General features: G+C 39.9%; 1 protein-coding gene across 2 annotated transcripts in view; it reads right to left on the bottom strand.

Moving 5' to 3' along the window:
* The window catches only part of LOC121519770 (neuropilin-1a-like), a 157,309-nt gene that overhangs the window by 79,064 nt on the left and 62,685 nt on the right, over positions 1 to 15,560 (bottom strand). For both annotated transcript variants that reach the window (XM_041802656.1, XM_041802657.1), the window contains one exon: positions 8,019 to 8,246. In XM_041802656.1, the coding sequence (XP_041658590.1) occupies positions 8,019 to 8,246 (228 nt within the window). The remainder of the gene's footprint in view (positions 1 to 8,018; positions 8,247 to 15,560) is intronic.

The raw sequence follows: 15,560 nt of genomic DNA on the forward strand, positions 1-15,560 counted from the left end.
GAAATTTTGTCCATTGAGATGACACCTAAGAGGGTCTTTTGTCCACTTGTGTCCATTTAGAGGGCATGAGGGAGGGCATGTTGTCAAATTTTGGTTCATTTGAGGACATCAGATGGAGAAGTTTGTCTATTTGTTTCCATCAAATGGACACCTAAGAGGGTTTAATTTTGTCCATTTGGGGACAACAAAGAGGGCATTTTATAAAATTTAGAAATATGTCCATTTAAAGGACACCAAAGATGGTATGTTATCCAATTTGACCATTTAAAGGATATCGAATATGAAAAATCTGCACATTGTGCATTTAGAGACTACAAAAGAGGAAATTTTGTCCATTGAGATGACACCTAATCAAGGAGAAATCTTTTGTCCACTTGTGGTCAATCAGATGTATTTAGTAAAAACAGTAGGGACTGGGCCTAAGACAGTACAAAGGGTGTAACAAAACAATGATAAAGGACAATATATGCATGGTTTATAGAGTCTCATAGACAATTTTGCACTTTTTTTTTTTCCAGGCACACTTCCGCGACCCAATGAAAAGGACTTCGCAACCAACTTTTGGGTCCTGACCCACCAGTTGAGAACCACTGTTTTAGAGGACCCCCACAGGACACTTTGTCAGATTTCCTCTGAGACCACAAAAGAGGGCTGTTTATGAAATTCAGTCAATTTTCAGGACACCTAAAGATGAATTTTGTCCAAATTTGTCAATATAAAGGACACAACTAGGGCACTGTAAAATTTTATTTTGAGGACAACAAAGACAGGACTTCTTCATTTTATCTACCAGGACTTTGTCAATATAAAGGACACAACTAGGGCACTGTAAAATTTTATTTTGAGGACAACAAAGACAGGACTTCTTCATTTTATCTACCATAAATGCACCATATAGGGCACTTTTGAGGCATTTTTTTCAAACATTAGGGCTTTTGGGGGACCATCCCCCTCCTTCATCCCCCTCTGAGTCCACCAGAGTGCCAAAGTTATAAGGTTGGTAAAGAGTTTATAGTCTGATGAAGAGCAACTGTGTTGTTAACATCACTTTGGTGGGATACATAATCTGTACATTCAATCCCAGCAGTGTACATTTTTGTAAATTTAGAAAGAAAAGTGTAGAAATGGTACACTGAACTCAGTGCTGGGATAGTACATGTATCATTGGTGTAAGGTAAATGGTAGTGGTACCTCTAAAGGGGATTTATCAGTCAGAGAAAGACATGCCGAGCTCAAATACAGCAATCATAAGACCCAAAGTGGAGCCAGCCTCTACTGTAACACTGATTTTCTGACATGCAGCACAGATGACAGACCGTCACTACAAGCGCTGACGTCTCGGCCTACCCACAGTGTTCAGCCCGTTTCATCCTGTTTCTTATCTGAACCAAACAATGCCGGCCTGTGCAGCCTCCTGTTTCTGAGCGATACTGTATCTGCAGGACTAACCGAGGGAACATCCAGTCCACGCTGAAGTCATACATGTCAGAAATATCATTCTTTTCCTGCAGCTTCAGGGAGAAAATGAATTAAAATAACACAGGGCGATCACACTGGAATGCAGAGCTTTGTAATCTGCTGGATTATGTTTATCAGTTACAGTTAAAAGCAGGTAGGCGCTAATCTGTGACGGATTACATTTTGAATTATTTCAGCCTTATCAGACGTGCTGTGAAATGGTTTGGCTGTGAGGCTGTCTGCTGTCGATGTTATCAGCTTTAAAATGGGAAAATCCCTCAAGCAGTGCAGCTGCATTTACATTAATGTAGGAAATGGAAGTATGCGGTATAAAGAGGCAGCTAAAGCAGATTCATTTACATCATTTCATCATCTTTAACAAGCCCAGTGCAACAGGGTAAAACAAAGATCCAATCATTATCCTCCAACGCTCTTTACTGCTGTAGGCTTTCAATGTTTTACACTAAAATTCTCATTCATAAATCAACATTTGTGTGTTTTTCAAAGCTTTGAAGCACAATTTAGGAACTTTACCCAGTGCAAGTTAAGTGACAGAAGATCTCTGTCAGCCTGTACTGGAATAAATCACCTCAGTTTAACTTGAGCCCAGCGCTACAGCAGTTTGTATTATAATGACTTTAGAAACTGTTTAAAGGAGTGTTTTAACCGGTGACTCACTTGTTTTAAGTTCATGACAACTCAACAAAGCAGACTGTGGTGTTGAAGTCGGGGAAACGGCTGTAAACACTGTAGCTCCATACACTCACCACTAAAAGTAAGTTAGATCAATGATAAACACATTAAAAATCAATAGCTGTTCAGTGAATGTGGTGTTACAGGCTTACACACCTCAGCAGGAGAGAAATTAAACTAAAAATGAACGCTTTGTAAAAACACTGAGATTTCTCTAAACATGTTTCTGGGCTCTTATGCACAGACATGGACTGAGTATTTCATCACAGGCTAGTTTTAAGGGTGAAGGGGCTTGGAGCGACTGATTTATGCATCTAAATGAGTTCTCCTTTATATTTTTTGAGACAAAAAACTCTGATATAAATTTGAGGCCATACTGCCCAGCTTTAGTAAAGAATAATTATGGTGTGTCACGTGTAAACAGCATCTAAACATGTAAATATGAATGAAGTAGCAGTTCCTGCTTCTTTATTTATAAGTACTTGATAAAATATCAGGTGTTTCCATGGCAACAATAAACATGCCATGTCTTTTCTTACTTTTTTCTGTCTATGAAAACTAAACTCTATAAATTAAAGGGAATATTTGAGGTAATGTAAGAGGTCAACAAAACATGTCACACAGCACTGTCGGGCAAAAACCTCATATGCCATATCTCCTTTGGCTGTATTTTTCAATGAATGGTCATTGCCAGCATACTCAAAAAATATTTTTATGTTAATTCTATTTAGACTTTTTATTGGTTTAAAATTTGTAAAGAAAAAAAACAGCCACAGATGTGAAGAGTGAGCAATAACACTAATTTATGAATAAAATAAAATAAAATAAAATAAAATAAAATAAAATAAAATAAAATAAATAGTAAAACCATAAAAAAATAGATACAAGGTTTTGGCCTGATGCCAGCAAGTTTGGTCATTTTAGATTAATGTCAAACATTTCAGTGCCAACTGTCGACATGTCTGCCAAAAAATAATGAAAGCATTTATGAATGAATAAATGAAAGAAATTTATTTTAGTTCACTTGCTTTAAAAACAACATTTTACAAGATCAAAGTGAAATTTCTGAATTTCAAAGGTAACCGAAAGGTTGTGTATTTAAGGATAATAAAAGGTCATTTATATCATTTTTCCCATTTAATTTAGTTTAAAATCAATCAGTCAAATATATACTGTTAATATTTCAGGAAGAAAATTAAAAGCCAAAAATGGCAAATTCTGACACAAAAAGTGATTCAATGATAGGGTTTGTTTCAATAAATCCTGACTAAAAATGTTCTGAAACCTTCAAAACTGTCATTTTTTGGCTAATTATGAGACAGATTATTATCCCTTTATGACTTATTTCTCAAGAATGAAAAAAAGACTTTTTCTCTAGAAAAAACATGATTAAAAAAAAAAAGTGCTTGTAAGATGAGGTTTAATTGTTTAAATTCCAAATGAGGATGTTATGAGATATTAAAATCATTCATTTTGTATATTTTAGAGGCTTATTATCATCCTTTCTTATTTTTCATTTCTGAAATAATCCTAAATGATAAAGATTCTTGGTGCAGTGTTAAATATTTAGCCAAGTAGCATTTAGCAGAGCAAACTTTGTTAAAATGATATTTATCAATAGGCCTATGGAACTAAGTGTTTGATCACCTGAATACAGAAAAGTGTTCATTTTTAAATCAATTTTGGATAAGCCTTTAACTCATACACCGGCAGGGTCCCTTCCATGGTGCCGCCATCTTGCATTTCTGCATCTCGCATGTTTCTACTGCACCAGAAATTGGACCAAATACCAGACATGCTTTCTTTTTTTGGTACTGCAACCTTGAATCTGACTCTCAGACGTCACTTATATTCACAAATTTTACACACTGCACCTTTAAATGGGAAAACACAACAGATTGTGAAAAAAATGTTTGAAATGGCCAATTTTAGAAAATCAATTAGGCCAATAATTGATGAATCAATCTCTAAAAATCTAAATTTCTTAGGAAATGAATTGCCATGGCATGCTAAAATTATGGAAAACAAATAAAAAGAGCCAGTTTTATGAGGACTGTGTGATTAATTCCCACCAGAATGAAATTAATTCATTTGAAGAGCAGATTAAGAGCCTTCAAAGGGAAAAATCTGATAGCAGTGCATGCTGGGAGTGTTGGGAGTCCATGTTAACGCTGTGAACGTGTTTGATGGAATGAAAAACTACATCCTGGTCTTCACCCTGCTGCAGAGATGCTTTGTTATCTGCACTGACACACATGTTGGGTGTGCAAACACAGAAAAAGGCTTGGCGGGAACCAAACACCAACATCCCACTAACACACAAACACCTGACTGCACACGCTCAGATACACACAGATCGTTTGACAGGAGGAGCTCTGGCATGTGCTGTATGCTGGCGCATCTTTAAAGTGTGTGTCACAGTCTGTATATGTGTGCCAGTCTCCTCCCTGGCAGTCACCAGCTCAAGCTCTGGGCACCAGCACTGAGTATTGTGGGCATCCTGGCAGCCCACTCAGGCCTGTCCAAGGTATGTCTCCCCCACCATTATCTGCACGCTGTACGGCTAATTAGACAACAATAGGAGGAGAGGAAACACCGTCCAAACGAGAGGACGGGGCGGAGTGAACAGAGGGGGGGGAGCGGGATCTGTCTCCGTCATGCAGAGAAAAAGCGGAGGAACAATGAGCAATCTGTGGAGGAGTCTTTTCAGTACAGCCAGCCTCCGTGTGCACAGGAGGATGAGTTTAAGATGAAATTAAAGCAAAGTGACTAACGGCTGAGTCATTTCTGATGAATATCTCCTGTGTGATGTCACTACTTCAGCATTTCAATGAACAGCTCTGGAAATATACTTTTCTCTTGGAGGAAAGAGTCACTAAACCGTGGATAAATGGGGATTTAATACTGTTTTTGATCTCTTTGGGTTCAAATTTTGACATTTGAGCACTATGTTTTACACCTCAAATCCCAAAAAAGTTGGGACACTGTGTAAAGTGTAAATAAAAATGGAATGCAGTGATTTGCAAATCTCATAAACCCATATTGTATTCATGAGAGAGCAAAATCATCAAAAGATTCAGAGTATCTGCAGAAATCTGTGCACAAAAGAGAAGGCTGAAGGATGCATTGGATGCTCATGATCTTCAGGCCCTCATGTGGCACTGCATTAAAAACAGACACCATTCTGTTCTGGAAATCACTGCACAGGTTCAGGAACACTTCCAGTAACCACTGTCTGTCAACACAGTTCACCGCGCCATCCACAAATGGATTTAAAACTGTATCATGCAAAGTAGAAGCCATATGTGAACAAGATCCAGAAATGTAACTCTGAGCAGTCTCCTCTGGACCAAAGCTCATTTAAAATGGACTGACACAAGATGGAAAACTGTTCTGTGTTCAGATGAATCAAAATTTGAAATTCCTTTTGAACACTATGGATGCCATTTCAGCGGACCAATGAGGAGAGGAACCATCCAGGTCGTTATCAGCACACAGTTTAAAAGCCTGCATCTCTGATGGTATGGGGTTGCATTAGTGTCTGTGGTGTGGGAAGCTTACACATCTGGAAAGGCACTGTCAGTGCTGGTTCTAGACCAGATAATGTCTCTTTCAGAGAAGGCCTATCATATTTCAGTAAGACATTGCTAAACCCAAAACCAAATCCATCAAAACTGTATGGCTTCACACTAGAAGAGTCCGGTTACTGAACTGGCCTCCTTGCAGTTCAGACCAAATAGAAAACAGTTGGAGCATCATAAAACAAAAAATCTGTAAAAGCAGACCATTGAGCAGCTAAAATCATACATCAGACAAGAATGGGACAACATCCCCCTCCCAAAACTCCAGAAACTTCTCACTTCCCAGACATTTGTTAAAAGAAGAGAGGAGGCTACACAGTGGTAAAACTTGGCCCTGTCCCTACTTTTCTGAGGCACGATGCTGCCATCAAATCAAAAATTAGCTAATATTTCTATGAAATGGTAAAATGTGGCACTTTCAACATCTGATATGTCGTTTATGTTCTATTGTGAATAAAATATGGATTTATGATACATTTACACAGTGCCCCAATTTTTTGGAATTGAGGTTGTATGTATAGTGGTGGTGCTTCTTGATGCACAACCAGTTGAGAACCATTTGATTAGAACACAATGATATTATCAGTTCATGCCTTTATTACCCATGCCGATGAAATCGACAGGTGGTTATGTAAAGGGTTCTGTATCTTTGTTTGTTTGTTTGTTTGTTTGTGTACAAGATAACTCGAGAACGGAAAGTCGGATCTTCACCAAACTTTCAGGGTATATTGGGATAGTGACAGGGAAGAATTGATTAGATTTTGGAGATGATCTGCGCACCCGTTCGGTTTTTCTCGGACTTCGAAATTTTGAACACCATAGTAATCAATGGGAGTGTGAGTTCCTCGGTGGCGCTGCTTCGGCATGGGTCTGCCGCCTCAGATAGCCATTCAGGTTGGTTAATGCATTGAGGTGCTGACGAGGGAGAAAAGCGGATAAAAAGTGGTGCCAAGCCTCATTGATCTAGTTTGTTGTTTTGTATCCCTGCATATCTTGAGCAGTGAGCTGCTGATTGCCTTTTAAGTATCATAAGTTTCACAGTTTCTTTCTATAAAAGTCTTAGGCCTGAGATATTCATGCAGTCAACAATGAGTGATAGCTGCTGTACAGATAAAGACAGATACAGAATTATCCTTAAACTCCCTATACAAGGAGTAAAACCATAAATAAATTATGAATACCCACGAAAAGGCCCTAGCAACAGGATTTCTGCAGATCCCATGTTATCATAACATGATAAAATATCAGACAGTACAAAGAAAGCATCCTGCTGGAGAGGATTTATACTCAAAAAAGTTGTCTGAAAATCCCAACAAGTGAAAACACATAACCTCCCCTCTTTCCCTGCTACCCTCCTTCAGTTTAAATCTCCTCCTTGTCTTTATCAATCTCCTCTCCTCCTCTGCTCTCGTCTCCATCGCTCAATCCGAGCTGGTCCCACCTGCAGGGAAAGCATCCATCCTTTGTTCTCCTCCTCTCCCTCACCTCCGCCTGTCTCTGTCAGCGTCTCTGTCTGTTCTCTGTGAGCCTCGGCAGAGAGAGCCCGTCTCCGGCGTTTCTTACATTCTTTTATCTGCACAGCTTCACAGCTCTGCATATTTACCCTCTGTATCTGCATCCTGCTTCCCATCTTCACTGTCTCCACCTGTGGAGAAGTCAGCCTGTTGCTTCTCTTTATCTTTTAGTCTCCCACCTCTTTTGTAAACTCAGCTCTATCCTGGTAATGCATCCTAACTATAACGCTGTGTTTGTGACACCAATTTAGATTTTGTGGGCTAAAAAACACCCTTATCTTTATTTTTATACCTTGTCTTTACTTGCAATCATGAAGCTCCTCAGGATTGAGAATTTGCATCTACTCAATGGTATAAAAAGTGATAAACAGCTTTAAAAACTGTAGTTTAGAAGGCTTTGAGTATGTAGCTTTGTGCCTTTTTTGTGGCTATGATGAACATGTATTTTTCATCACTTTAATAAAGAATTTTTGGACTCTTAAATGAAGCAAAATGTTCCTCTGTATCCAAAGATGCATGGTTCAACTATCCAAGAAGTCATGCTATAGTGCATCCATCTCCCAAGATGCATTGCATGCAAGCAGCTGCAGCCACAGCCTCTCCACACTGCCTTTTTAGGAATGCATTCACACTGAATATGCACAGATGAATAATCAGTATTTCATTTTGCATTGGCAGCACTCATTTTGAATATAAATGCAATGCAGTCCGGAGTTCTTAGTGCAAAAACGCTCCTGGTGTCTATTGTCTCAGGTTCAAACTCTCTTCTCACCTGCAGGGAATCCGTCCCAGATCTCCAGCCAGTCGTATCGGCAGAGGGCGCCCGGCGGTGGCGTGGTGTCCGGCTCCATGTCGAAGCTGTCAAACTCCACCACGATCTCAGACATCTTGGGGGCGAAGATCATAAAGGTGCAGTCCAGGTTGTTGGGGTACTTCTCAGGGAAACCCGGGGTCTTGATGATGCCTCTGGGAGCTGTAAAGTTCCTGGAACATTCTGGGCCTAGGAGAGAGGGGAGAGGGGTGAGTTTTTAAAGTGTCAGGACGTGTTTGGACAGAGAGAGTGATTCTCACATGGGTGGAGGTGTGCACTCTCAGGAGGCTCAGAGCACATCGAAAAACGTGATTTCCACTTAGAACATCATTGAAATACTTCCTCTTGATCCAAAATGAGATGCTTAGGTACTTTAAAAAGAAATGCATGTTTTCAAGCACACTTTAGTCCCACTTAAATCTGCCAGAGTGTCCTTAAAAGAGCCCTTTGTTGCTTGTTTGTGCTGAAGACAGCCTTTTTGTTTTTCCTGCTGCAAAAATAAGAACAAACACACTGAAGACACTGAGATTCTTTCAGTTTCTGACCTTTCTGGGCTGCTAGAAACTTTGCAGCTTTCATTTTATTGGAATTAACAATTACTGTGATTGACTTTGTACGTCATTTTTCCTAATTTTCTACTTAACTCCAAAGAAATTCAGGGGAAAAAAATCACAAGACATTAAATTCAACTATTTTTATCAGTGTCCTCCTGTGAATTTTGTCTAAAAAGAAGCACATGAGCCCTCCATGAAAACAGAAACACGTCACTAGATCCACATTAAAAACAGCCAAACTGTCAAAAGTCATACAAGTATAACGAGAGTGTTTTAATCTTTACGGTTCAATAACAAGTTATGATGTTTTTCCTTTTGTTTTATTGACTAAACACGTCATCTCCTTCCATTTAGACTGACTGGCCCCCTCCCCTGCCGGAGCCGGTGGGGGTTGTGTTGTGACTGGAGGGGTGGGGACGTTATTGACTGTCGCACACAGTGAGAGGCTGTTTACAGAGGCTGATCATGGTCAACAAACAACGAAAACACACACAGATGGACTCAGAGACAGACAAACACAGGCCAATTAGCTTATTAGACACATGTTAATGCACACGCACATGCTACCCTACATAACCAACCAACCACAACGTTAGTGCCATAACCAGATGATCTGTATTCACTGTAAGATGAGATATTAGTTTGATTCACTTTGTCCATCACAGACCAGCCTTCAGGGTCAGATGATTATTCATTTCATCCTTCCCTTCCAGTCTTGTGAACAAGATATCTCAAAAACGCTTTGAGGGGTTTTCTTCAAACTTTGCACAGATGTCCACTCTGATTTAAAGATGAACTACATAGATTTTGGATGCCATGGGTCAAAGGTGAATCTTATTGGGCCTAGAGGCTAGATGTACTGCCTGAGCCTGAGACTGGCCCTACGTAGCCTGCTGCTTGGAGCCAGGTCAGGCCAGCATCCCTGCCCCTCCCCGTCCCCTCAGCCCAGGCTGTGTCAGGCTCCAGGGGAGTCAGAGATGTCCTGTCAGACAAAGGAGCAAAGCTGTATTTCAATCAGTATATAAAGAGGAAACTAGGCCCTGCTAGCATGAAGAATGTGAAAAAAGGCGAGGTGAAACTACTCAAAAATATACCAAAATCAGCTGTAATCTACCTTAGATTTTAGTTTTTTTTTTAAATATTTCTCATAATAACTTCAGAACAACTTCCCTTAGTGAACACCCACTGCACACAGACACACACTGCCGAGTCCTGGTCGCATTTTCTGAATTTAGAAGTCTTTTCAACAGAAATGTCACTCCAAGCTGCTTGTTTCCTTAACATTCGGGGGTCATGATCAATCAATGTATATCGATACATCAAGACCAGAACAGGCCTCTGGTCTTATTTTGCTGACTATGTCTGCATTTATTTTTCTATATAACCGCCTCATGACATCATTCACAGATAAAAACCACTCTCCCCTTGTTAAAGCTAAAGTAGTGTGAGTGGTGTCCGGTACAGCCTCTACAGATAAACAGAGAAAAATGTCTGCTGCTTTGTGCCTCCATTTATACACCAGTTGTAGTCCATCATTCATGTTAAATTTAAAATGAAAGTATTAACTGTCTGGACTATTAGGGTCTCAGGCAGGACAGCTGCTCTTTATGTAATCCCCCCTCTATCTGTCTCGTTACGAGGCTGCTCATATTAACAGAGATTGTCCTGATTTAATCTCATTAAAATCTCACAATTTGCAAAATTACAAATTAAGTATATTGCACAGACTCCTGTTTAAAGTAGAAAAGCCTGAAATAAAACAGAAATAACTATTATATTCCACATGTGTGCAAAGAGTTGAAGAAAAAAATCTAAAATCTAAAACAGAGGTCAAAAGACTTAATCAAGACTATGAAACTAGCAGAAAGAGTATGGGTACTTTGGCCTGATCAGAGTGCATGAAAGGAAATAAAAATGTTAGGTGCTGAAAATGTTTGCAGTGTTAAAATCAACATGTTTAAATACAAATGACACATTATAATCCCAATATGAAGATAATCAGGGGCGCTAAATTTTGAATGACAAGAAACAAATGTAAAGAAATGGTCCGGTACGGTAAAAAAAACAAAAGATCTTTGCTCTTTTTGTTTAAAAATATTTTTTTTTAATTGACTGGGCTACAGAAACCTTTCAGTAATTGTGTGAAATTTATGCAAAAAAATATCTGATATCAATAGTAGGATCCTATTTCAGATCATATATCGCTGTCCAAAATATCAACATTGTATTGTACTGTGATGAAATAGGTGACAACCCTACTAAACATTGCATCACTGTTTAATTTGAATGTAAATTTTTTACATAATGGGGGAGAAAAGCTGTTAAAAAGTAGGGGTGCACATGATGAGCTGGCTAAATAGTCACGCTCAGTTGTCAGTACCTGCATGACCATTCAGTTAGCCCATTTTAGAAATGTTTTCTGTCATTTCAGGCCTCCAATCCCAGTCAAATCCTCCGTCTAAACTGCAAACTCTGTTTAACAGCTACTGCCAAGCAGGCATTAGCGCTTTGACAAGATGTAAACGATGATGACCTTATAGCACCGATAGCATCTTAAAGAAACGGTGTAGTTTAACATTATGATTAAGTAATGAGTGAAATTCTGCAAATACGAGTGAACACTAACATGCAGGAGGACTGAAGTCTGGTGTTGCTAGCACTGCTAACCTTCGCTACGTTCTGTAAACTAACTTCATGTTGTTTACTCAGTAGGTTGGGACGGGACAGTAGAAGGTGGCTGAAATGTATGTCCTATTTAAGCTCTAACAGGTCCACATGTTTAGCCCTTACTAATAAACACAATATCTCAAGAACACATGGAGAAATTTCCTTTAAACTTTGCTCAACTAAGTTAACTCTTCTGTTAGTACAAAGGTATACTGGTACTTCGTCTTGACCTGCCACTGTGCTTTTTCTGTCAAGTAAATAGACAGAAATGATATTTTTGACTAGAAATTAGACAGACTTTCTTAGTTTTGTTACATGTTTCATTATTTCAATAGAAAACAAAGCATTCATGCGAAGAAAGTAGAAACTCATAAATTAAGTTTTATTTCTTCACTCACACAAAAGAAAACCCCACACAAACATCATCTGCTGTTTTTTAACACCCTCAGATGATGTTTCATTTCTCACACTCTCATTCATGCATTTGCACGTAGCACCTTATTAGTGATAAAAGGCTCAGCTGTGTTGTGTTTACATGTCTCCCTGTTTCAGATTCATCTCACCATTGTAGTGGAGTAGTGTGATGTTGCTATGAAAGATTATGAATCAGGCTGCTGTGTTAATTTATCTCAAACTCTGGGTTGAATGAGGACAGACTCTAATTTGTGAAGTGGATGGAGCTGTAGATTTTCTAACATTTTTACAACATCACAATATTAATTTTGGTCAAGTGGATTCTCACTAAAAGCTTGGCAAATATTGCAGCTTGGTTAGCAAAGTCGTGTTTGGAGATCTATAGTATTCTTTTTATTCCCTTGTTTTACTTCAGAAGTCAATCAGATTCCCCATCTCACAGACCATTACTGTGACATGACGCCCCTGTCAGTATGGAAGTAACATCATTTGCAGATGCTACATATGTCCTGCTTTAGCTTAGTTTATCTTTTTTAATCCAAATTTGTTCATAAACAAAGTCTGGCAGTAACAATCATGAAATAACCCCCACATTGCAAACATTACAGACTATGCGACATTTCATAAATTTGACAGATGAAAAGGCCACAGGTTTAATTTGGGGTAAAATTATGTATAGACATGTTTAAAAAGTAGTTAATCAAACAGTAGCTTGTTTGAGCATTGTTTGCTTTTGCTAAAGCTAACATAGCTAAGCTAGCTAATAATTAACATTACCACATGTAACTGTATTAGCTTTAGCAATATAAGCTTTAGCAAACATAGTTAATGCTGTCACTGCTACATTAGTTACGTATTTAATGTTGCAACATAGCTTATGTAGCTAAGGCACCTTTAGCAAATGAAACATATGCTAAAGAAGCTACACAAGCTACTTAGCTACTTTACATGAAAACAATGTGGGTCAAAGAGATTTGCTAAACTGTAAACAGTGTACAGTTCTCAGCAATGTCAGCTACATAGCTTATGTAGCTAATATAACGTCATCAGATTTAGCCTTAGCTATGTTAGCTACACAAGCTACGTAGCTGACATAGCTGAAAACTGTACACCATTTACAGTTTAGCAAATCTCTTTGACCCACATTATTTTTCATGTGAAATAGCTAAGTAGCTTGTGAGCTTTCCAATTTTCTTTATGCCGATACCTAACCGAACTGTTGATTTATCACAGAGTTACTACTGCACTTCTAAAACTCATTAAAAAAAGTAAATGTTTCTGGTTAAAATTTACATTTTGAGTCAAGCAGGACGTTGCTTGATTCAATATTCACCCCACAAAGATCGTTTTATTGTACAAGTTTGACCTAAAGCTGCAAATGTATTTTGCTAACTTGACTGCAATGCCCTGTATGTGCAAAAACTTCGACTTTAAATGTACCAAATGAATATTAAGCGTGCAAAACCAAGGTAAGATGATTGATTGGTTTTTATATTTGCGAGACTGCATGTTTGCTGTTCCTAGAATTCAGTTGTCGAAGCGTCTATGTGCCAAGGTTGCCTCACAGCTTGTTGTGATAAGAGTTTACTGCTGAGACTGTGTTGGCTCCCGGGGACTCTGCTAATGATGCTACAAAGGAGCAGAGAAAATTATGCAAGACTGCCTGTGAAGTTACTGAAGTTACAGATGAGAGTTCAGCAGGGTGATGGCTGGAGGGAGCTAGAAGGATGACAAAGGACAGTGAAATAAAATCTATGAAACCAACAAAAAGTTCACTAAGAAGGAGCAGGACGTCGCAGATATGTCTCCTGATAAAAGTTCAAACAGAGCGGTGGGTGTAGACAGCAGCTGTTATGTCACTGTCGCTTCTTGTACACAAGCTGTTTCTCCACAGTCACACACACTAAAACACACTCTGTCGATACTGCTGGTGAAAAATCTCTGCGTCGACTCGCATCAGTCAGACGGCGGCTGGCAGCTCACACCTCTGCTGTCAAAAAGTGACATGAGCGAGTTTACGAGACAGTGACTGATCTCTGCGGGACCAAGACGACACGAGGCGGGGATCAGGGTCAACAATCCCTTGAGGGCACAGTTCGGGGGGGGGGGGGGATGTTTGTGTGTAAGGGGCGGGGCTCTGATGTTGCCAGGCCAGATGTGACCTGTGCGTTATCTGAGCATGCCTGTTAACATGAATGCACACACAAACACTCTCTCTGCAGTGGAAGCCTCGGTGTTGACACAGGTGGTGTCATTAAAAGGGCGACATGATAAATGATGCGGAGGAGACGAGGCAGGCTTCGATCCTGCTCAGCTGGCACACACTAGCCATTCTGTTAGTGTGTATGTGAAAAGTGCAGATGGGTTTGATGAATCTGTTCATGAGCTGTCTTAGCGGTCGTACGTTCATCAAGGTCAGAGATTAACAGATTTAAGGGACAAAAACTTAGCACCTGAAAATGCTGTCTGTTGCTTACATGACACCTGAACCTCATGGGCCACTGTAGCTCATAGTTTGAGAGCATCAGCAGATGACTTTTAAGAAAGTGATGTTATTAAGACATAAAGAGCACCTTTAAATCCAAATACTAGCAGAGAAATGAGACGGCAGTAGAGGTTAGGTCCTCTGCCAGAGCACAGGTCTAGTCTGACAAGGCCTGCGACTTGAATGCCAGGTCAGGCTTAAGGGTAGTCAAAGTCGTCCTATCAGATATAGAAGCACAGCAATAGTTTACCCTAGCTTTTTGAGTTTTTTGTCTGTTTTTTTCTCACTTCAGAATAACTTCCCTAGGTGTAGATGAACCTCAAAATAATGACCACCTTCATCCCACGACCCTACCCTTCATCCCTCCATCCAACTATCCTAACCTTCATCCCTCCATCCCATGACCCTAACCTTTATCCCTCCATCCCAGGACCCTAACCTTTATCCCTCCATCCCAGGACCCTAACCTTTATCCCTCCATTTCACGACCCAAACCACCCTAACCTTCATCCCTCCATCTGATGACGCTAACCTTCAACAATCCATCCTACCATCCTACCCTCTTTTCCTCCATCCCACGACCCTAACCTTTATCCGTCCATCCCACGGCCCTAACCTTCATCCCTCTATCCCACATCCAAACCTTTACCTCTCCCTTCCACGACCCTAACCAACCTAACCTTCATCCCTCCAGCCCACGAGCCTGACCTTTATCCTTCAATCCCACAACCCTAACGTCATCCTTCCATCCCATGACCCTAACCTTCACCCTCCATCCCACGACCCTAACCTATACCCTCATCCCATGACACTAACCTTCACCCTCCATCACAAAACCCTAACCTCCACCCTCCATCCCACGACCCTAACCTATACCCTCCATCCCATGACCCTAATCTTTATCTCTTCATCCCTCCATTTCTATACCATTTCATTATGTTTCTGACTAGTGCGGTGTTTTTTAGTGAAAAAGTTGCAAATAAAGCTAAACGACTACCTCTCTGGAGGTGGATACAACACTTCATCTCATGAAATATCTCAAAAAGACACATTTGCACTCAATAAAGATCCTAAACACCTTCTTGGGTCATTTGTGACAGACTGTTTGCACATTTAGGAGCATTGCTTCTTATATGTTGCGTTCACTGCCTTCAACATAAGCTGTACATTCTCAAGCACCATGGCACATTGCTCTGGTCTCTCATTGGCTCATCACCAGCCCGTCCATCCATCTTTGATTTTTTTATCAACAACTCTTCAATCAGCCAAACCGCTCAGACATGTGTTTCTGGTTTGTAAACCTGCAATAAAACCAGGGGAGTTTGTGCAAATATAGTTCCAGGAGGCTGAAGAGGACTCGCTCGGCTATCATTTATATCTGAT

This window comes from Cheilinus undulatus, linkage group 13, assembly GCF_018320785.1.
Source record: "Cheilinus undulatus linkage group 13, ASM1832078v1, whole genome shotgun sequence".
NCBI classification, from domain to species: Eukaryota; Metazoa; Chordata; class Actinopteri; order Labriformes; family Labridae; genus Cheilinus; species Cheilinus undulatus.